The 20,509-nt window shown below is 35.3% G+C and overlaps 3 protein-coding genes across 4 annotated transcripts; 1 reads left to right on the top strand and 2 right to left on the bottom strand.

The window, feature by feature from the left end:
- The first annotated feature begins 4,542 nt into the window (after positions 1-4,542).
- Positions 4,543-9,044, top strand: LOC122274745 (probable U6 snRNA-associated Sm-like protein LSm4). Its single transcript, XM_043083762.1, has 8 exons — positions 4,543-4,669; positions 4,825-4,862; positions 5,233-5,274; positions 5,399-5,497; positions 5,624-5,701; positions 6,981-7,020; positions 7,173-7,340; positions 8,765-9,044. Exons 2-8 carry the CDS (start codon positions 4,860-4,862, stop codon positions 8,785-8,787), a joined length of 453 nt encoding a protein of 150 aa, XP_042939696.1. The 5' UTR covers positions 4,543-4,669; positions 4,825-4,859; the 3' UTR covers positions 8,788-9,044.
- A 1,824-nt stretch (positions 9,045-10,868) lies between these two features.
- LOC122319361 (uncharacterized protein OsI_027940) lies at positions 10,869-14,795 on the bottom strand. Of its 2 annotated transcripts, none has more exons than XM_043137399.1 (7): positions 14,642-14,795; positions 13,475-13,661; positions 12,873-13,026; positions 12,716-12,753; positions 12,528-12,629; positions 12,365-12,443; positions 10,869-11,214 (listed from the first exon to the last, which is right to left on the bottom strand). In XM_043137399.1, the coding sequence occupies exons 1-7, from the start codon at positions 14,644-14,646 to the stop codon at positions 11,108-11,110; spliced, it is 672 nt and encodes a 223-aa protein (XP_042993333.1). In that variant the 5' UTR covers positions 14,647-14,795; the 3' UTR covers positions 10,869-11,107. The 2 variants fall into 2 exon arrangements, with proteins under 2 accessions (XP_042993333.1, XP_042993334.1); XM_043137400.1 differs by having other exon boundaries at positions 10,869-11,216; positions 12,370-12,443.
- Positions 14,796-15,666: 871 nt separating this feature from the next.
- LOC122274417 lies at positions 15,667-19,351 on the bottom strand. Its single transcript, XM_043083458.1, has 5 exons — positions 18,031-19,351; positions 17,081-17,894; positions 16,758-16,836; positions 16,287-16,630; positions 15,667-16,069 (listed from the first exon to the last, which is right to left on the bottom strand). Exons 1-5 carry the CDS (start codon positions 19,349-19,351, stop codon positions 15,667-15,669), a joined length of 2,961 nt encoding a protein of 986 aa, XP_042939392.1.
- Positions 19,352-20,509: the final 1,158 nt, after the last annotated feature.

Raw genomic sequence — 20,509 nt, 5'->3', positions numbered from 1 at the left:
AATGCTATACATTATGACATTTCTAATTGAGTAGAAACATGACATATAATCCAACACTTGAGCATATGAATAACTAAGTAAACTAAGACAAAGAATAAGCATGCAAGTTGACCCCATAGAGCCTATCCATATTCTATCAAAGTTAAAGTGAAGCAGCCCTCAAGAAACTCACGAAGCAACTCATTCATCCAAATAATATCCATTCCATGATCCACATAACAAATGAAGCAACTTATTCATGCCCATTCATTCACATAATACTCTCAAATCATTCACAACAACACTTTAGTTCCTATAAGAACTCATAGTTTAGTGTGCCACCATCATAATTTCCCCAACAGAAAACACGTTAGACTATTAAGATAGTTTAGTATGCAAATTGTGTTGTGTTCTATACAAAATAATAATAAAAAAATCAAAATATAATTATTCACTAGCTGCATTGTGGCTTTAGGTTTGTGATGTGTTCTATACAAAAAAACTATCAAAGTAAAACTTCCAAATGTAGCCGCATTGTTGCTTCAGGTTTGTGCTATGCTCTATACAAAAAACTATTAAAGTAAAACTTCCAAACATGGCTGCAATTGTGGTTTCAGGTTTGTGTTTTGTTCTATATAAAAAACTATCAAATTAGCATTTTCAAAAGTGTCTGCATTGTTACCTTTAAAAAATGTTCGTTCGGAGTCCATACCAAACTCAATCATGGTTTTGTAGACCTTTGCTTCTCAAGTATTTTCAATTGGAGGATACAGAAATATTCTTACTGCATTGAAGGCAAACTTCAAGTGTCCATCCTCATAATTTCCTTATCTTCTCTCCGTTGATCCAAATCAAGTCTTTCTTTTGTAAGATAGATAATCTCTATCTTATCTTCTACCTTCTCAACATTTGCTCTTTTCTTCACCTTTCTCATTTCAGTCACCAGATCATCAAGATTGGAAGATGTACTATTTTGCCTCTTTCGTTTCTTTTCAGCCTTCTTTTCAATAGATCTCTCCAGATTCACATCTATAGATGAAAATATGGTGTCTTTATCTAGGATTGTAAACTCTAGCATATGAGCATCTAGGGTTACTGATCTTCTCTTAGTTTTCACTATGCCCTCAACCACATTCTATTTCCATTTTGGATGATGCCTTAGAATAGTCTAACAATGAAGGAAGTTGAATGTTGTAGACTGGTTACTTCGATAGAGCTCATTTGCTTGCTTAATTTGAAAAATCAGTAAATGAGATGTGAAATATATATAATACAATATCATTTAAATGATGAAATTAAAAGATATTGTTTGTGCACCTTATCTTGCTCAGTAACCCCACTTGGAGACCTTCCTTCGATTTGAACTAAGGCCCCATAAAACTTATTTGTAGTATGTTGGATGGTTGACCATCTATTTGTGAGAGAGCTGGAACTACATTCACAAGATGTGAATTTTTTTTTTCTCATAATATTCATATACTCTAGCCCAAAATGAATATTTAGATTGATTAACCTTATTGATCAGGTCCAAACTAGTATTAAACCAAGCTGCCACTAGTACGTTGTCCTCTTCTAAACTAAAGTTTCCTTGTCTAAATTTTATTTTTTAAAGAGTAGTCGTTTGTTTTAGGTTGGGAGGAGTAACTGGGGATTTTAAGTCATTCAAAGATGTGATGAGATAGTCAGTGTAACTTTCTCCCCCCTCCTGTAAGAGGGTAGTGAAGGAATGAACTCTATGGAACTGTGAATCCATGCTTCAAAGGGAAAAAAGATGGGATCATGGAACTCAATCAAACTCAATTAAAAAGGTTTTGAAATTCAAAATTGATAAGTGCCACTTGTTTTGATAAAAACTCAAACAAAGTCAAACATTCTTTGTTACCCATTTTATCAAATGGGGATAGTAACAGGACAGGTTAATGGTGGACCGAAAAAAAAAAAAAAAGGAAGTTGATTACATGAATGGTGCTAGTACTTGGATATATAAACTAGGTTTCAGGAAAAACTTAGGCTTTAGTTTAGGCATATTTCCTTCTAGGTTAGTAAATGGCATCACCAAAATATAAATTGATTTAACAAATAATAAGAGAGTATATTGAGTATTGTTAAGCATGGATATGGAGAAATTCTATTTGTAGTCCCCACTTGGGGATTGCATTTACAGACCATTTATCAAATGAGAAAAAAATATCATTTTAGGAGAGATATTTTTGTAATTTTAAAATATTTTAAAAATAAAATTGCTTAGACTTGCATTGCAATCCCCATTTGAGGACTGTACATAGCATTGCTTATGGATATGTGTTATTAAACTTCAATAAATTTCACTAAGCCAACTATTTTTGTTAAGATAGTGCAGCATGCCTCATCTATATTTTATCCATTTTTATTAATTAACATACAATCCTATTAAACCAACCACTTCCATTGTCATAAAAGAGGAAAAAGGGCACAACAACAAATCATCCTACAGGACATGGAAACACTTTATATATGCATGTGTGAGCATTGACAATATCGTACCTCCACAATTATATTAAAATATAGGTAATTCCACAACATTCATACAACAAGTAGAGGAGAGTCCTGAGAAACTTCTATGACGCTAAATTAGCTCTTTAACCACAAAAATAAAAACACCTTAAATTAGCTCACCCCTTACATTACTTAAATTAGCCTTTTTACGACAAAATATAAATTTTGGAAACTCATTTCTAATATTTATTTATATAAAAAGATTCAAAAAGAATTGTTTGACACACACACACCTAGTGTGATACCCTCATATGATAAGATTGAGGGTAGTTGATGTATAAGATCTCACATTACTTGGGAATGAGAAATTCTTGTTCTTTATAAAATTCTAATTGAGCTCCAATTGTATCATTGACTAGTCCTTTTAGAATATATGTCATATAGTTTGGGCCTTCCATTGGGGCGTTATAAATGGTATTAGAGCCAGGTTTCCAATCAGAAATGTGGGACTTAAGCCATGCCACCTACAATAGATAGGCCCAACGAGGGTCTCGAGAATTTAAGGGGAGTAGATTGTGATACTCCTATATATTAAGATTGAGGGTAGTTTGTGTATGAGATCCCACATTACTTGGGAGTAAGAAGTTATTGTTCTTTATTAAGTTCCAATGGGGCTCTAATTGTATCATTGACAAGTCCTTTTGAAGTATAGGCCATGTGGTTTGGACATTCCATTGGGTGTTACACCTATACTATTAATTTTACTGTCCTGAACAAATTAAGCAATATCAAGGTCAAAGCTTGACTACAAACCAAGTCCAATCAATTTTGTAAACTTAAATTTCAAGTTAGCATCCAAATTTGCAAGTGCCAAAGGAATTGGTATTCCTGATATAACCACATAAACTTTGCTAAATTTAAGTGGTGATAAACATCTTGACAGGAACTACCTCAATTTAAGGTTATGGCAACCAGATCATGTGCATTGTTGACAAAAGAAACCCCATTTCAGGGGTAATCTAAAACAAGGAAAAAAACTCAAACATAGAAAAGGGTACAATCATTGCTTAAATGGAAGGTTACTTCACTTCATCTTTAGAAGCAAACTCTAAAACTATTTACCATGGGTTTTGTATCGCAAACTCTCTCTCTCTCTAGATGCAAACATTCGTAGATGCAAACTCTCTCCATATACTGTAAAATCCCATAGTCATGTACCCACACAAACTCCTAGACCCAAAAGAAAAAAATTATGTGCATTCATGCGTTTTGGAGAGAGAGAGAGAGAGAGAGAGAGAGAGAGAGATTTCCTGAAAGGCAAAATATTTCACCCATAAATTATTCTGAATCGATAAACGCTAAAGGAAAAAAATTTTTAATGTTTACCTCAGACGTGAAAATAGAGCTTGAAGCAGAAAACGACCTTGATCAATGATGGAGTCGACGAGAGAAGTCAAGGAAGATCGTGACTTTAGCTTCTGGTTCTATCTTTAGCGCCAAGCAAAGAAAAAAGCGTGGGAGAGAGAGAGAGAGAGAGAGAGAGAGAGAGAGAGAGAGAGAAGAGAGAGAGAAGGTCTGAAATGAGAATAAATATAATTTGAAGAAATGGAGAAACTCAATACGGGGAGAGAAAAATTAATTAAAAATGTTTACAATGATAAATAGCTTCTTCCACATCTAGCAGATTCCTTATAGCAGAATATAAAATGTTTTTAAAATACAAGATCTTATGGATGACACTTTTGAAAAAATTTCTTTATATTTAAAAAAAAAATATATATATATATTATAGGGCATCCATTGGGAATGGTCTTACATTTCTATGCATATTAAAAAATAAAAATATTAATAATAAGAAAATTTTATATATCATATTATCATCTCACTTACATTACACTAAATAAGATATAATATATTTATCATTATTAAATAATTATTTATTGAATATTTATTTATCATTAAATGATAATAAATTCGCCACCTCATATATATGAGATGTAAATAAAATAATAGTACAATATACAACATTATTTTTTATAATCTTGTCTGTTTCATTTTCTAATCAACTTCGATTACTTATTAAATAAATAAAGGTAAAATGGGGAAAAAAAAACTTGTACTTTTGAATTGTCATACATACGCGACAGCCATAGAGGCGGATCCGTTGGAAATTCTCCGTTCTCTCTCGAAGCTGCAACCGGAAGCATCTCAAGTGGTAATCTTCATTTCTCGTGTTTTATGGTTTTATCGAAATTACTTACCGGCAATCTCTCTGCCTATGAGAGCAGTATCAGTCGCCCCACCCCTTTTTCTTTTTGTTTAGGGTTAGATTTTCGAATGCACTAAATTTCGAATTCGAATCTGTTTCAGGTTTAGTTTGGGTCTGCTTTCTGTGCCCTAAAAGGATGGTACGTAACTCTCCGAACAAAATTTATACCTTCTGTTCGGTTCCTGTGAAAATGGTGGGGAGAAAAAACTGGAAACTTAACATTGGTTCCGAAAGAGTAATGCTCTTCCATCGGTTTGGTGTTCTAAAAATCAATAGAAAAAAATGAAGCTGAACCTAAACAAGCCAAACGCTTGTACTGATCTCAACTAAGTTGCCGTCGTCTTTGTACAGGCGAAATTCTTGAATGATTTGAAATATTGAGTTTACTACCAGTTTATTGTCTTTTTTATGCCTTTTCTGCGACTTAAACGAGAATCAGGGTTAATTTTGATGCTGATTTTATTTTAATGGAACTTTTGCCACTCACTGTTTTTGTTTTTTCGTTGCAGCTTCCACTTTCTCTACTTAAGAGTGCCCAGGGGCACCCAATGGTGAGAGCTTCGTCTCCATATTGAGTTTATTTTGCGTTTTTAATAGACACCGGTTTATAATGCTTCCTAGACATTGTGTTCTGCATAGGGATTCGTAATGTGAAGTTATTCTGCGTTGTAACAGTTGGTGGAACTGAAAAATGGGGAGACCTATAACGGGCATTTGGTCAACTGTGATACTTGGATGAACATTCATCTTCGTGAAGTCATCTGTACCTCTAAAGTAATCATATTGCATTTTTTGTTTAGAAACAAATTTGCTTTTGTTCTTCAAATAGTGTTGTTCTTGGTAAGCATATTATTGCATTAACTAATATTATGACCACTTGTTATTGGAATCATGATGTAGGATGGAGATAGATTTTGGCGAATGCCTGAATGCTACATCCGTGGGAATACAATCAAGTACCTCCGAGTACCTGATGAGGTATGTTAGGTGTTCATAATTATCTGAAAATAACTTATAAAAAAATATCTAAAAATATAAAACTAATGTGGCCGTCCTTGTACTTTTACTATCACTCTCTTTTTATATATTAATGCATCTTCTATTCATTATGAGATTCTGAATTTGATCTGTTATCTATGATATTTGTGGTCGTAGTTATTAATTTCTTTAAGGAGCATTAAGAATGGCATGATATCCCTTATCTTAATTTTTTATTTATCAAAAAAAAAAAAAAAAAACAATGGCATGATTAGAGTTTGTGCTCTAGTTTGTGGATGGTGTTATCAATTATTCAGTTTTATTTGAAGCTAACTCTATTTGATTAATGCCTCTATTTACTGGAAAGTAAAGATGAATGGATTTGACCTATCAAAAAAAAAAAAAGATGAATGGATTTCAAATTTGGATTATTATTTTTAGATATAATTTTGAATTGATAGCTTATTTTTTGCATTGGGTTCCACCTACCTGATTTGCCACCTTTATATTTATTATGAATCGATGATCTATAATAAGTAAATATACCATGTATTATCAGTAAGTGCTAGGGGTGCAACCTAAGTGCAGTGGGGGTATACAAAGGGGAACACCTAATTTAAGGAAGGCTAGAGAAGCCAAGCACTAGTAAAATCTACAAACCTATAAAAAAAAGTACTAGTAAAATCTGTAAAGGATTTAACTTCTAGGGGTTGGCTCAAGTGGTAAAGGCCTTGGGCTTAGGGGTATGCTCCCCCTAGGTCTAAGGTTCAAATCCCCTTAGCTACAAACAATCTCTAGAGGCCATCGGAATGGGGGACTTTCCTCTTGAATTACCTGAGGTGCACTTTATGAACGATTCAGATTGGGAATTGCTATAGTCCATAGTCTGCCCTTACAAAATCTTAATCATGAAAGTTCTTGACTATGGAAAAGTTCTTTCACAACCTTTGTAGTTTCGTGCATTATGCTCCTTCCAAATACTGCACACCAAGCACAAATACTCCTCCCATATTTTCATTGATATATGCCTTCAAAGTTTTTCAAATTTTTAATTTTATTTTATGCTTTTATCAATATCAGCTTAAGTCACATTGGTTTTGGATTCATGACTTCAGGATCTGTTATTGTTGTGAATGAGTTGATGTTGACAGGTAGCTTGCATATTTTAAAATTTGGATGCCATGATTCTGTCAGCATTCACTTTGGTTCGTGCTTTCTTTCTTGTGGGTGTTTTAGTGGTGCATTTTCATTGACCTGGTATTTTCCTTTGTATTTTCAGGTGATAGATAAGGTTCAGGAAGAAACCAAGAGCCGCTCAGGTATACTTAGTTTAACCAAGGCATTTGCCTGCTTTGAGTTCCCTTTTTAGGCTTTTTCCCTCTGCATTAGGGTAATATAAATCTTTCTACGTTCATAAAAGTGGAAACTACTTCTAAGTTTTGGTTCTTATCTGATCAATTGTCTTTTCCAGATAGGAGACCACACGGGGTTGCGCGCGGAAGAGGACGGGGTAGGGAGGATGGTGCTGGTGGACGCCAACTAAAAGGAATTGGACGTGGTTTGGATGATGGAGGTGCTAAGGGTTCGGGAGGAGGCCGAGGCAGAGGTGGATCCGGTGGAAAGGCTGGTGGAAACAGAGGTGAACTTATCGAAACCAATATATAATTGCTAGTAATTTCTATATTTGTCGAATATAATGCAAATGTGCGTATAATGAATTTCGACTTATAAGTATGCAAAGAACAGTGGTAGATTATAACTTATCAAAAAAAAAAAAAAAATGGGTAGATTATACTTTCATAGTCTCCTATCACCAGCTGCTGATTTTTATTTTATTTTTATGTTTTTTTTTTCTTTTTCTTCTTTCCTTTTTTTTTTTTTTTTTTTTATCTCTAATCAAAGTATTTTATTTGTAAAAGTAGGCAAACCCAAGTATACAGGGAGTATTCATGAGAAATACCTAACTAGAAGTTTACAACTGATAGTAAAAAGTCATGGACACTTAGTCCGTTACAAACAATGGCCTGGCCCCCCACCCATGAGAACAATGTTTTAAAGAGAGACTTTCAGCTCCTCCATTGTCTTCTCGCAGTTTTCAAAGTTTCTATCATTTCATTCCCACCATATACACCAACACATGCAAATAGGGACCAGTTTCCAGATTGCTGCGACTTGTGAATTCCCTCGGAGACCTTTCCAGTTAGCTAGAAAATCCACCAATCTAAAAGGCATGACCCACGATATGCCAAGTCCTGTAAAAAAATAGTCGCAAAAGGTCTTCACCACCTCGCGGTGTAGAAACAGATGGTCTACTGATTCACCCTCTTTCTTACATGTAACACCAGTCCAACACCATTATATGATGTTTCCTCAAGTTACCTGGTGAGAATTTTTCCCAATGCTGCTGTCCAAACGAAAAAAGCAGCTTTGGAAGGAGCTTTCGCCTACCAAATGCTCTTCCTTGGAAATTTGTGCATGCCTGGACTCGTTAAAACTCTGTGGAGTGATTTGACAGTGAATTTACATTTCGTGGAAGGGCTCCAAATTATCCGATCCATGGTACCCTCAGTTATACGTACGGAATCCCGTGTCGCATAGAACTTTGTGATCTCTTCCAACTCCCGGTCTTGAGCTGTCCTAATGAAATCAACATTCCATTGAGGGGAGCCACTAGAAAAAGGCAAGTGGCCCGCTATCGCTGCATCATTCACTCATGCAAGCCAAATATGAAGTGTCTTGAAGACTTAATAATTCACCACATCTTTTTATGTATTATTACCAGCTGCTGATGGAGAACACACCTATTTCAAGCAAAAATCAGCCTAGTTATGGACTATATTTCTGTTTCTGTTATGTCACTATCTCTGATTATAACTATTAGTACTACTGATAAAGTCACTTCAGGGAAAAGTGCATTTCATGACTGATTTGGTCTTTTCATGGTATATTGTGCTTAATTCTGGTGAAGTACAAGGTCTTGGTTACCCATCAAAAGAAAAAAGTACAAGGTCATTATGTAAATACTGTAGTAAGCGCCACAAATCTTCTTTCTTTTTGTGACAGGTGCTGGACGTGGCCGTGGCTGATTTATGTTATGTGTGAAAAAAATTCAATGGGTGGCTTGAAGGCGCATTGGTGTCCAACTTCATATGTGCTGTTGGGGTGGTTGGGTTTTTCAGTGACGTCCGGGTGGTTAGTTGCTTCAATGCTTCTCTATTCTTAGGGTTGGTTTGTCCAGTTGTAATTGTGAATTTGAGTAGCTGTAGTATCTCAGAACTTAGCGACAAGCTTATGCTGTGATTTTTCTTTATTCCACTGAGAAACTATAGTATTGAAATTTAAACACTTCCCCCCCCCCCCCCCCCCCCCCCCCCCCCCCCCCCCCCCCAACCCAACACAAAAAAAAAAAGGAAGGAAAAAAAAGAAAACGAAAAAGAGAAGGAAAGTCAACATCCTTGTGATTTTATTTTACTTTATTGTTAGCATTGCGGTGGTTTTAATTATGTGTGTTTTCCTTGTTCAAAGGGTTATTTTATAGCAAGTAGCAATAAGAACGCAGTATTATGGATTTCCTCTCTCCAACTCCTTTTCTGCATGCTGATTATGCATATTATTGGTTTTCCCATTTTCAATCTCGGCTGCCCCAATTACAGGATTATTATTGACAGAAAGTTCCCATTGTTAATCGTTTAAAAATGTATTCACTAGTCATCATTGCTGATTTGCTACAAGTTACAGCCTCCCTTTCAAGGTTAACGGTCTCTCTCATTGTGCACCAAACTTGGAGAAAGAAATCGACTGAAGGGCCAAACACCAGAAGGTCAAAAAAAAGGAAAAAAAGAAATTGTTCTTGTTTTTCTTTGTTCTTTACTTAAATTGGTCGTTTTCTCTATCTTGCCCGACCTCACAAGACAAAGGAAAAAAAAAAAAATGGAAATCTGAACTTGAAAAAAAACACAGAAATATACCGAAGCGTGCTAGATCCATTGAATAATGGCAATGCTAGTAGGGATGGTGCCCACTTTTCTTGTGCATTCTTCGTGACCTCATTATCAATGAAAAAAATGATATTTGTAGTCATAAAATATGTATATCTTTTGAAAAAAATGAGTAAATATTAGATTTACAGGAAAAATTAATTTTTTTAATAATAAATTTCGCTCATTTTCAAAAGAAGTATGTGACTCTTGTACAACTCAAAATGTATTTATTATAGTATAAGATGCATCTAAATTACTATTATTATCATTATTTGAAGTAACAAAAAAAGGTTGTTTGCAAGCTAGTACAAGAATAAAATTATATGAAAATGTCTACCCAGTAAAGTAGTCTCTTCCTACTTGCCATTTGTTAAATTGTTTTCATAAAAGTTCAATAATATCGTAGGGTACAAACACTACAAATTTTTATGCACTTTTGTCCCAAAGCGGATTATGGTAGTGCATAAAATACATTAAGGTTCATTTTGGATAAAAGGATTTCGAAGATTTCAAATCTATTAATTAAAATATTCTTTATTTGGATTAGAAAAATCCAAAATCCAAAATCCAAAATCTAAATCCAATCTTAATTTATAATATTATATCACGAACAAGATATTTCTTTTTTAATTATTGAGCGGGTGATATGACTTTCAAAGAGAAGAAAATAGGTATCAAAATAATAAGTAAATAAAAGAGCTTTGCTATCATCCCAACACCAAATACCATATTTTTATTTTATTCCTCTTAAATTATTTAAATTCTTCTACTTTCATTTATACACCACACTTTTGAAAAATAAAAAATAAAAAATCACGTCTAGTATAAGAATAATGTGTAAAATTTTTCTAATTAAAAATCCACCTATAAAAGCACTCAACCAAGGCATATGTCCATTCCCTCTTTTGAAACAAGAAATGATTTCTAGACAAACTCTACACAAGCTTTCATAAAAAACATTGATCCCACTTTCAATAAATTATAAAAAATAAACTATTCTTTACTAATAAGACCTATTTTGTTTTTTAATAAATGACTCGTACAAGCTTGTCTATTTGAAACTTGTACTTATCATTATAAATATATAAACTACTTTCAACAAGGCTCCATAAATTGGTCAACCATGAAGCAAAACCCAGTCCAGTTAAACACTCTGGATTATCATAGATGTTTTTTTTTTAAAAAAAAAAAAAAAGTACAGAACATTCTATTTTGAAGTAAAAATTATATTTGCCTCTCTGAAATTAATGGTTTGTCTACTAGCCAAGGCGAAATATATTGTTCATGTCTTGATGATTGAACATCATAGATATCAACCCTGTTAGTACAAACTGACACACATGGATACAGTCATAGAGACTGACAATTTACCACCCACCACAAAGTTCAAAGCCATAGTTAAAATCATTCTCAACCCACCACAACACTATATGCTCTCTGCAGCAGCTTCTTTTTTCTCTCCAGAAGCACCGCCATGTTCTTCTGCCTTTGCACCTCCTTCCAATTTCTTGTCTGACTTTGAAACTTCTTGATCTGCCATAACAGGCAAAAAATATAAACATCGTTGTCAATAAACGGTTAGAGATTTAGGGGGAAAAAAAGGGGACTTGAAAAACTGCACTAAACATTTTCTTCCTATTTCAGGAGTGCATTTAACGAATCTCCCTTACTGTAAAGAGTAATAATATATATGCATACAAGCTTTTTTATGACTTCAATCATGGTGGTAAAATAATTGTATGAATATCATTGTTTTAATCATAAAGTTAACACCCCCAACAAAATAAAATGCAAGTTTACTACTGCATTAACTTCAAGGTCCAAGGTTAAAATAATATGTGAGCTTCCCCATATGTGCAATTTGACAACACTCAGATTTCTTCTTCGATTTTTTCTTAAGACAAATGAAGATGCAAGCGAAAAAGCTATGAATTGAGTAACTATATCTGCAGCTTTCTACAATGCATCTCTACAGATCTGCACATTGCTGCAAACCCATGTTTCTTTCAATTAACAAGAACTGCCTGCAATTCAACATTTGTATAATATCACATATATAGGATCTCAACTGGTTGCACCATATCAGCAAGATCACAACTCTATTGTTACTTGATAAAAGAGAAATATCCACCAATAGCGGACTTCTCCTTTTAACATATAACTTAAACGACTCCCACAAATAACTTGCTTTACTTCCATCTACCATAACTTTTTTGGTCTCTTTAATTGTAACGACCCAACGAAGTCCCAACCCACTCCAAAAAGACTAGTCAATAATCCAGGTGAAGCCCTTTGAAATCATTACAAAGGTAATAACTTTTCCCTTCCAATGTCAGATCTTATTTGTCACCTTCCTATACTCGCTCAAATACCAATTGTAATGGCCCAAGGAAGGCCAGGCCACATCTGATCTTATACCATAAAAGGATTGTTCAATGTTACAATTAGAGCATTTTGAAATCATTATAAAGGATAGGGTACTCGTCGAAATAAAGAAATCATTATAAAGGATAAGAACTTCTCTCTCCTCAGCAATTTAGTATACTTAATTTTGGATATTACATCAACTATTATGTATACACCAACAAACATAGCAGGATTCACCAGTTTTAAGTCTGGAAAGTGTGACACATAACAAAGCACTACACCCTAAATCAATTGGAAACACTTATGGTTTTGTTACCTTCATCATCACTCTCCTCGAAGTCATCACCCATTGCATCATCACCCATGCCACCCATGCCTCCCATGCCACCAAATTTCTGCAAAACACAATAACTAAGCCATTAAACCTAACCAAAAGTAAAAGTTGTATATAAAAATTCCAGAAGCTAGTATTCACATACGGAGAAATCCATTCCTCCCAAGCCACCCATTGCATCATCGCCCATGCCTCCCATGCCAGGCATGCCTCCCATGCCTCCCATGCCGGGCATGCCTCCAAATTTCTGCAGAATACAACATTAATAAGCCAAAAACCACAACCAAAAGTGAAAATACAATATAAAAATCCCCTACGCTAGCATCCCCATACCGAGAAATCCATTCCTCCCAAATCCAAGTCATTAGCACCTAATCAAAACAGCAAGTCAATTAATACCAAACTAATATCATATCATATCATAGTATTGTCAATTAAACCAATTCTTTTAAAAGCACAAAAAGAACAAAGTTTAGACAAGAATTAGTACCACTATCCTCATCTTCATCCACCCATTTGTCCCAATCTACTTTGATAAAATGTGGTGCCTTGCCATCTTCACGCATCAGCCTCTTCCACCAAACTTTCTCTGCCTTCTCCAAGATGCAGAATATACTCCTTACTCCTATATTTATTTTGCTTTCCTAAACGAATGAAGTGAAATTGCAAAAAAAACACATTAAAAATAAATTACTTAAAGAAATACCTAAAATATAATTTTCCAAACCAAATACCACAATATTTATGCATACTAGCTGCATCATATGGTCTCACAAAGCTCTAATATAAAGAAATTACTTCACATACTGACCTTAAGAGTTATAGAGAGAAATATTGTTGAATGAACATAAAACATAATGGACACATACATTCAATGATTGATTTGGATAACTACAAACCTAATTAACTGATAATAATTCACAGGCAACATGGGCAGCACAAGACCAGCATAGATCAAAATAGCAAAGCTTAGCAAACACTATTTTTCTAAAGGGGGTTCTATTTTGTGAGCAGAGAAATGGATAAATATACTAGCAAACAACTCAGTGGTGAATTAAATGCTACAAACAATAACGTAAACTAACTTCTTACCTCTACATCAACCTTATCAAAAAGATTCAATTTCAGCTCATAGAGTAGGTCGCCCGCTCCCGCACTAGCAGAGAAGGTGAAAACTCCTTCAGGCTCAAGATTAACCTTTGCATTTTTGGCATCTGGCAGTAGCACTGTAAGATAAACCTTGTCCACCCTCTGGGCCCACTTCACCTCAGGATGACGACTACCATATGTTGGAAAACCATTAAAAAGAGTGAGAATACTAGAAAAGAATAGAGAAAAAACATGGAAGTACCAATCATTGGACAGACCATTTACAACAATTCAAAGTACTATAGTTAGTGGTTCTCGCAGAATGGAAACTCATCAACCTTGCCTATATCATTTACTTGTTAACCAAATCACTAGAAATGTTCAAAACGACCTTAGCAATGCAGAAACCAGTTTCCCATGCACTGCATGCGTCTAGCTAGTTCCAGCATATAATTTGACATTCAACGGTGAAAAGTTTCAGCGCCACCTGAGGTTCGTCACGTCTTCAAAACCGTAATTTTTACAGTGCCACAATTTTACATGGAGTGTATCCAATGTTCAACACAACTTACAACCCAGGATAAATGATTAGGACGGGCACCGAATATGTTTTCCCTTGGGGTTCAAACATGGGTAACGAATAACCGATAATGGTTACCAGGTGCTTAGGCACTCATCCTAAACCATTGGAGTTAAATTTCGTAATTGGTAATTATTAATACAAATGTTTAGTAATGCTATCAGCCACTTACATTAACAATTACTTGTATAAATACGATTCCACCGCAAGTTCCAACTAAAATCAATTACTGAAATTGATGACCGACCAACTACATTACATTCCATAAATAATATTTTCATTCACAAAATTTCCAACAAAGCGTCTCATTCCAGAGGAAATGAGCAAAATAATACGAAAAAAAAAATCTTATGAAAAAAAAAAAACAACACTTGCGGCTGAAACAACAGATTATCAAAAAAAAGGAAGAATAAGAAATCACGTCTTTATTTTGGGTATCAATCATTCCATTCATTTTTCTGAGGAACCAAACAGATCGAAAAGGCCGTGCTTGAAGTACACATCAGTAGCCCGAGCATAAAAGGATCAAATCAGAGAGGCAGAGATACAAAATCAGGAAAGAAACATAGGAAATAGAGCAGAGCCCTTACCTCATATTGGCTAGAAATGGCAAAAGGAGGCCGTAAAACCCTAGAAACAAAGAGAAGCAAACTCCAAGCGTGAGTACTAGTACTTTCCGTTCGTTAATGAGATATATATACAGAATATAAAATATATATTTATTTATTTGAATAATGATGAGAGAGGGTTCCACTACTTTCCCCTAGACACGGGAACTCGGTGCAAGTGTTCGGCCCATAAGCGATCTACACCGTTAATCTCACGGCTTGAAATGATTTTGTAGGTCCATAGCTCAGTTGACTGACAGCTACAAAATAAATCGTCGGTACAGAATTAAATATTATCTATTTTTTAAAATTTATATTAATTTTCTTAAAATCCATTATGGAATGGGAATGTCTTCAATTTATAAATTCAACTATAATATAAAAACAATATTAAAATATGAATTTCTTTTTTTTTTTTGATAGGAATGAATTTCTTTTTTAAAAAATAATAAATAAATAAATAAAGGCCATGAAGATTTCTCTTAATGATATATATGATTACAATGTTCTCGAAAGCTGATATATCCCGATAAGAGGTGGTCAAGTTCATTTAAAAGGAAATGGACTTGTTTTTTTTTGAAAGGGTATACTCTTCTGTCATTTCATTATAAAAATGATAAAATATATGGAGGAGCTTCCTCCATTGTTACAATTAACTCTTGACAATTAAGAGCATCTTTTGCTAGTAAGTGAGCTACAATGTTACCATTTCTCCTAACATGAGAAACTTCCCACTTTGCAAAATTTAAAAGACATGACCTTGTTTCATACATGTATATGCTAGCACTACACCATGCTTCTTTTCCTTCTTATAAAGCTTTTATGACCTGCAAAGAATCTCCCTCAAGGATGACTTGTTCCAACCCAAGGTCTAGGCCAAATTTGGTTGCTTGTAAGGCACCATATGCTTCTACTAGGAGAGGATCTGGATAAATCTGTTTCTTTAGTCGCACAGTGGCAATAACCTGATTGTCACTATCTCTTATTACCACTCCTATTCCAATTACTCATCTTTCCTTGTCCACTGCTCCGTCCCAGTTGATCTTAAACCAGTTTGGTGAAGGTGCCTGCCATACTTCTGTTAAGGGGCAGCTTGGTGGTTTTTTGCTATTAAGATCAATATCCTTCTCTGCCAACATATCTAACAAGGTTCTGGTTTCCTTGACAATAATGTGAGGCTTTGTAAATTCTTGGTTGAATATGAATGAGTTTCGTCTCCACCAGATTTTCCTTGCCACTACCACAAATTTCTGAACTTCTTCTTCATTCAGCACCTTGATTAGATAGTCAAAAAACAGTAGCATGGGAAGTTGCTTAGTTGATCTTTTTTGGATTCTTTTAGAGCATAAACTCCACACATTCATTGCTGCTGCACAGCTCCACAATGCATGGAGAACATCTTCATTTTCCCTACAACAGATGGGACATATATGATCATTGACTACATTCTTCTTGAAAAGATTAGTTTGAGTGGGGAGGGCCTCATGGCATGCTCTCCACAGAAACATTTTATCCCCAGGGGTTATTCTCACCTGCCAAATTTTACTCCACACTTCTTGATGCTTGTTACTCGTTGAGGCTTGGTCTAGGCTTGCCACCTGCTTAGCTTTTTCCATGTGATAAGCACTTTTTACTGAAAAACCCCTCCTTCGTACCATTCCATATGATCCTATCTCTGGTTTCCATTGAGCTAATAGGGGTTTGTAGTATCAATTTTGCTTCCCCCTTGGCAAAGGTGTCTTGAACTAGTTCAGTTTTCCACATCTTGGTTTCAGGGTTGATCAATTCTGCAACCTTTGCCTTTACATCCAGATTTTTCATTGGGCTGGTGACTTTGCTAGGATTAGGATATCCAAGCCATTTGTCTTCCCATATATGAATCTCAGATCCTGTTCCGAGCCTCCAAAAAGCACCATCTTCTATAACTTCTTGCTGCAAGGAGGCTTCTCCAAACAAAAGAAGGCTTGGACCCTAATTTTGCTTCCTGAAAATTCAAATTAGGGTAGTATTTGGCTTGTAGGACTTTGGCAGCCAAGGAATTAGGATCTTGGATTAGTCTCCAACATTGTTTGGAGAGCATGGCTTTGTTAAAACACACAAGATCCCTAAAACCGAGTCCCCCTATTGCCTTGTCATATTTTTCTCCAAGATTCCCAATGAATCTTGTGTTCCTTCTCCTGCTGACCCCACCAGAATTGCTGGATAACACTGTTGATGGATTGAAGGAAGGAGGAAGGTAGTTTAAAAACACTCATAGTGTAGGTGGGTAAGGCTTGGATCACTGCTTTGAGGTATATTTCCTTCCCTGCCTGAGATAGTGTTTTAGTTTTGTGGTTACTAAGCCTCAATCTGATTTTGTCTAGAATGTCTTGGAAGGATTTTGACTTGTTTCTTCCCACCACGGATGGTAATCCTAGATACCTTTCATAGGCCAAACCAGATCTTATCCCAGCAATTGACAGAAGGTAGTCTTGGGTCTGCCTTGCTGTGTTTTTGCTGAAAATAATGGAAGTTTTTTCCAGATTTAATCTTTGGCCAAATGCCATCTCATAAGTTCTCAAAAGGTTTATCATTCTATTCCATTCCATTACATTTGCCTTACAAAATAGCAGGTTGTCATCTGCAAAAAAGAGATGGGAGATTCTTAAATGACTCTTCCCTATTGGTACGCCATTAATCAGTCTATCTTCCCCAGCCTTGTGAATCAGGTTGCCTAGTGCCTCTGCACACATGATGAAAAGATAAGGTGACAGTGGGTCACCTTGTCTTATGCCTCGAGAAGGTAGGAACTCTTGTTGAGGCTCACCATTCACTAAAAGAGCATATGAGACAGATTCTATACATCTCATCACTAGTTCCACCCACTGACTGCAGAACCCCATCTTGTGAAGCACAACTCTAAGGAAGCCCCACTCAACTCTGTCATAAGCTTTGCTCATGTCTAGTTTTAATGTCATGTACCATTTTTTTCCTGATAATTTACATTTCATAGTATGCAAAGCCTCAAAAGCAATAATAACATTATCAGTTATTAGTCTATTAGGGATAAAAGCAAATTGAGAAGGAGAAATGCCACTAGGTAAGACCTTCTTTACTCTGTTGGCTATGCATTTAGAAATGAGTTTATAGAGTACATTACAGAGAGATATGGGCCTGAATTCTGTGACTGTGTTGGGAACTTTCTTATTGGGAATGAGGGCAATGAATGTGCTATTGATGTCCCTTATGTTGCCACCTAAATTAAGGACATTTAGAATAGTATCACACACCTATGGTCCCACCACTGGCCAGTGCTTTTGGTAGAAGATAGCAGGGAATCCATCTGGTCCTGGGGAGCTTAGACCATTCATGTTAAAAAGAGCTTCTTCCACCTCTTGCACAGTGTAGGCCTTTGTCAACATGGAGTTTTGTGGCTGTTACCCGAGCTTCCATTGATGCTATGCATGCTTCTGGATTACTGGGGTTAGAGGAGGTGAAAATCTCTGTGAAGTATTCTTGGAATAGAGCACAAATTCCTTCTTTCGAACTTACTGCTTGTCCATTGCTGTCCAACAATTTTCTGACTACATTGGATTTTCTCCTGTCTGAAGCACATTGGTGGAAATATTTGGTATTTCTATCCCTCTCAGCCAGCCACCTCTGCTTGGCTTTTTGTTTCCACTTAATATTTTCGGCCTCAAGAAGTTTGTTTACTTCTTGTTGTGCTTGTTTTATCTCCTTTGTTAGCTGGCCTGTGTTCCTTTCTTGTAATGTAGAGATGTAGTCTATTTGGGCACAAACTTCTCTCTTTGCAGTGGCAAAAGTTTGCTTACTCCATTGAGTCAGCTTTGATCTACAGGTTTTTAGTCTGTCAATGGTACCTTGCATTTTGTTCACAGTTTGTCTTGGTGCCCTCCAAGCTTCCTCAATCAGTTTAAAGCTTTCTTCCTTCATTAACCAGCATGCCTCATATCTGAATGGTTTTTGTTGTCTGTTTCTAGGTGCTTGCAGCTGCTCCATTGTAACCCATAATGGATTATGATCTGAATTCAGAGCAGGGAGAATAAATACCTTGGAATCATTGAAAAGGTGTGCCCAGACAGAGTTGCTAAAGGCCCTATCAAGCCTTTCTTTGGTGAAAGCCCTCCCTTGCCTTCCATTCAACCATGTGAATTTGCTTCCAAGGTAACCCATATCACTCAGGCCACAACTATAAACCGCAGTTATGAATGCCTTCATTTGTTTGTATGGTCTCAGTGCTCCTCCCCACTTCTCACCATAGCACATTATTTCATTAAAATCACCTACACACATCCATCCTATTGAACTTGCAGGTTTAAGAGCTTGAAGCAAGAGCCAACTTTCCTGCCTTTTTGCTGTCATTGGGTTGCCATAGAACCCAGTCAAATGCCAAGGGATTCCCCCCTTCATGCCCTTCACTATAAGTGAAATGTGGTTCTGTGTGTATGACACCACTTCTGCTTCCATGTCATCTTTCCAAAGGAAGGCTAACCCACCACTGGTTCCTCTCGAATTGACTACAAAGCTGTTGTCAAATTGCAGTCTCCTTTTGACAGCTTCCACCTTTGTTCTGTTGCTCTTTGTTTCCATCAAGAAAACAAATTTTGGGGACTTATTTTGCACCATAAGATGCAACTTATTCACTGTTCGAGGGTTCCCAAGCCCTCGACAGTTCCAACTTAGGCAGCTCATTGTGTACCACTTCAAGGACCACCACTTCAAGGAGATGGACTTGTTGGTGGGTGTTGTAGGCCGTCAAAATGTAATATCTTATCCACAAGCACTACTGTTTATCAAATCCAAATATTCCCAATCAAGTAAAGAAGAAAATTCCAATTGATATGATCAAAAGTTTTTTTCTTATCAAATTTTAATTGAGGGAATTTAAGGATATTTTCTTTAGCACTTTAAATTTGTAGGTGAACATTAAGTGAGGGTTAGGAATATTTGTAATGCTTTTATTTTAGTACTGTATTGTTTTGGCTTGTATTTAAGTGTATTCTATTGTATATTTCATGTGTACTTAGTATATGCCTATTTACTTGGAATAAAATCTCTTATTACCTATATATAAAAAAAAAAAAAAAAAAAAAGGCTTGGCATATGTCTCAATTATTTTCAACGAAAAATTGAGTGGTCAATTTTGATTAAAAAAAAAAAACCCACAACTCCAAAAAATATAAGTAATACTATACATTATAGGACCATCCTACTTGTATCTCACTATATATGATGTGACTCATTTATCACTATTTGACGATAAAGAAGTATGTAATAAATGATTATTTAATGATTATAAATGTGTCATATCTTTCTTAGTGGAATACAAGTGGAACAGTAGTATGGTATATAAAATTTTTCAAAAAGCATACATAAAACCCAATGAGTAGTTTGGTTTATACCATTTTTTAAAGAGTAATTATTTGGTTAATCTTCAAACCTAACCACCATTAAATAGTATTTTATGATCATGATTAAATTCTAATTGCTTGATATATATATATATATATAATAACTATTAAATTAATTAAGTGTGATCTAATTAATTATTTAGAAAGATATGTAAGAGAGGGAATTTAATTTTTGCAGTTGTAAGTAGTTTTCCCAATGACTATCAACACCAACTAGGTAAGCTCCTATCGGTTATTTTTTAACTTTTTTTTTTCTCCTTAAATAAGCAAAGGAGAAAATATAAAAATTAATTTTATTTATTTTCATGTCGACAGCAAATTATTAAAAAAGAAAACAAAAACATATCTTAAACGCCATAAAAAGCCCATGATGCCCAAGGAAAACTTTGCCTATATAATAAGTTCAATCCTGGACTTTCCCTCAAACCCGATTCTCTAA

The sequence above is a fragment of the Carya illinoinensis genome, chromosome 8, assembly GCF_018687715.1.
Source record: "Carya illinoinensis cultivar Pawnee chromosome 8, C.illinoinensisPawnee_v1, whole genome shotgun sequence".
Classification (NCBI taxonomy): Eukaryota; Viridiplantae; Streptophyta; class Magnoliopsida; order Fagales; family Juglandaceae; genus Carya; species Carya illinoinensis.
Note: the sequence above shows the minus strand (reverse complement) of the source record. Positions and strands in the feature narration are given on the sequence as shown.

What these genes read in the sequence shown, in the direction of transcription:
- LOC122274745 (XM_043083762.1), top strand. An exon ending in AAGTCATCTGTACCTCTAAA is followed by an intron (nt 5,498 to 5,623) that starts GTAATCATATTG and finishes ATCATGATGTAG; the next exon opens with GATGGAGATAGATTTTGGCG. An exon ending in AGAAACCAAGAGCCGCTCAG is followed by an intron (nt 7,021 to 7,172) that starts GTATACTTAGTT and finishes TGTCTTTTCCAG; the next exon opens with ATAGGAGACCACACGGGGTT.
- LOC122319361 (XM_043137399.1), bottom strand. An exon ending in TGGGAGGAATGGATTTCTCG is followed by an intron (nt 12,630 to 12,715) that starts GTATGGGGATGC and finishes TGTATTCTGCAG; the next exon opens with AAATTTGGAGGCATGCCCGG. An exon ending in CGAGGAGAGTGATGATGAAG is followed by an intron (nt 11,215 to 12,364) that starts GTAACAAAACCA and finishes CTGTTATGGCAG; the next exon opens with ATCAAGAAGTTTCAAAGTCA.
- LOC122274417 (XM_043083458.1), bottom strand. Translation starts at nt 19,351, where the DNA reads ATGAGCTGCCTAAGTTGGAACTGTCGAGGGCTTGGGAACCCTCGAACA. An exon ending in GACTCGGTTTTAGGGATCTT is followed by an intron (nt 16,631 to 16,757) that starts GTGTGTTTTAAC and finishes AAGCAAAATTAG; the next exon opens with GGTCCAAGCCTTCTTTTGTT. An exon ending in GAGGGGTTTTTCAGTAAAAA is followed by an intron (nt 16,070 to 16,286) that starts GTGCTTATCACA and finishes CATCTGTTGTAG; the next exon opens with GGAAAATGAAGATGTTCTCC.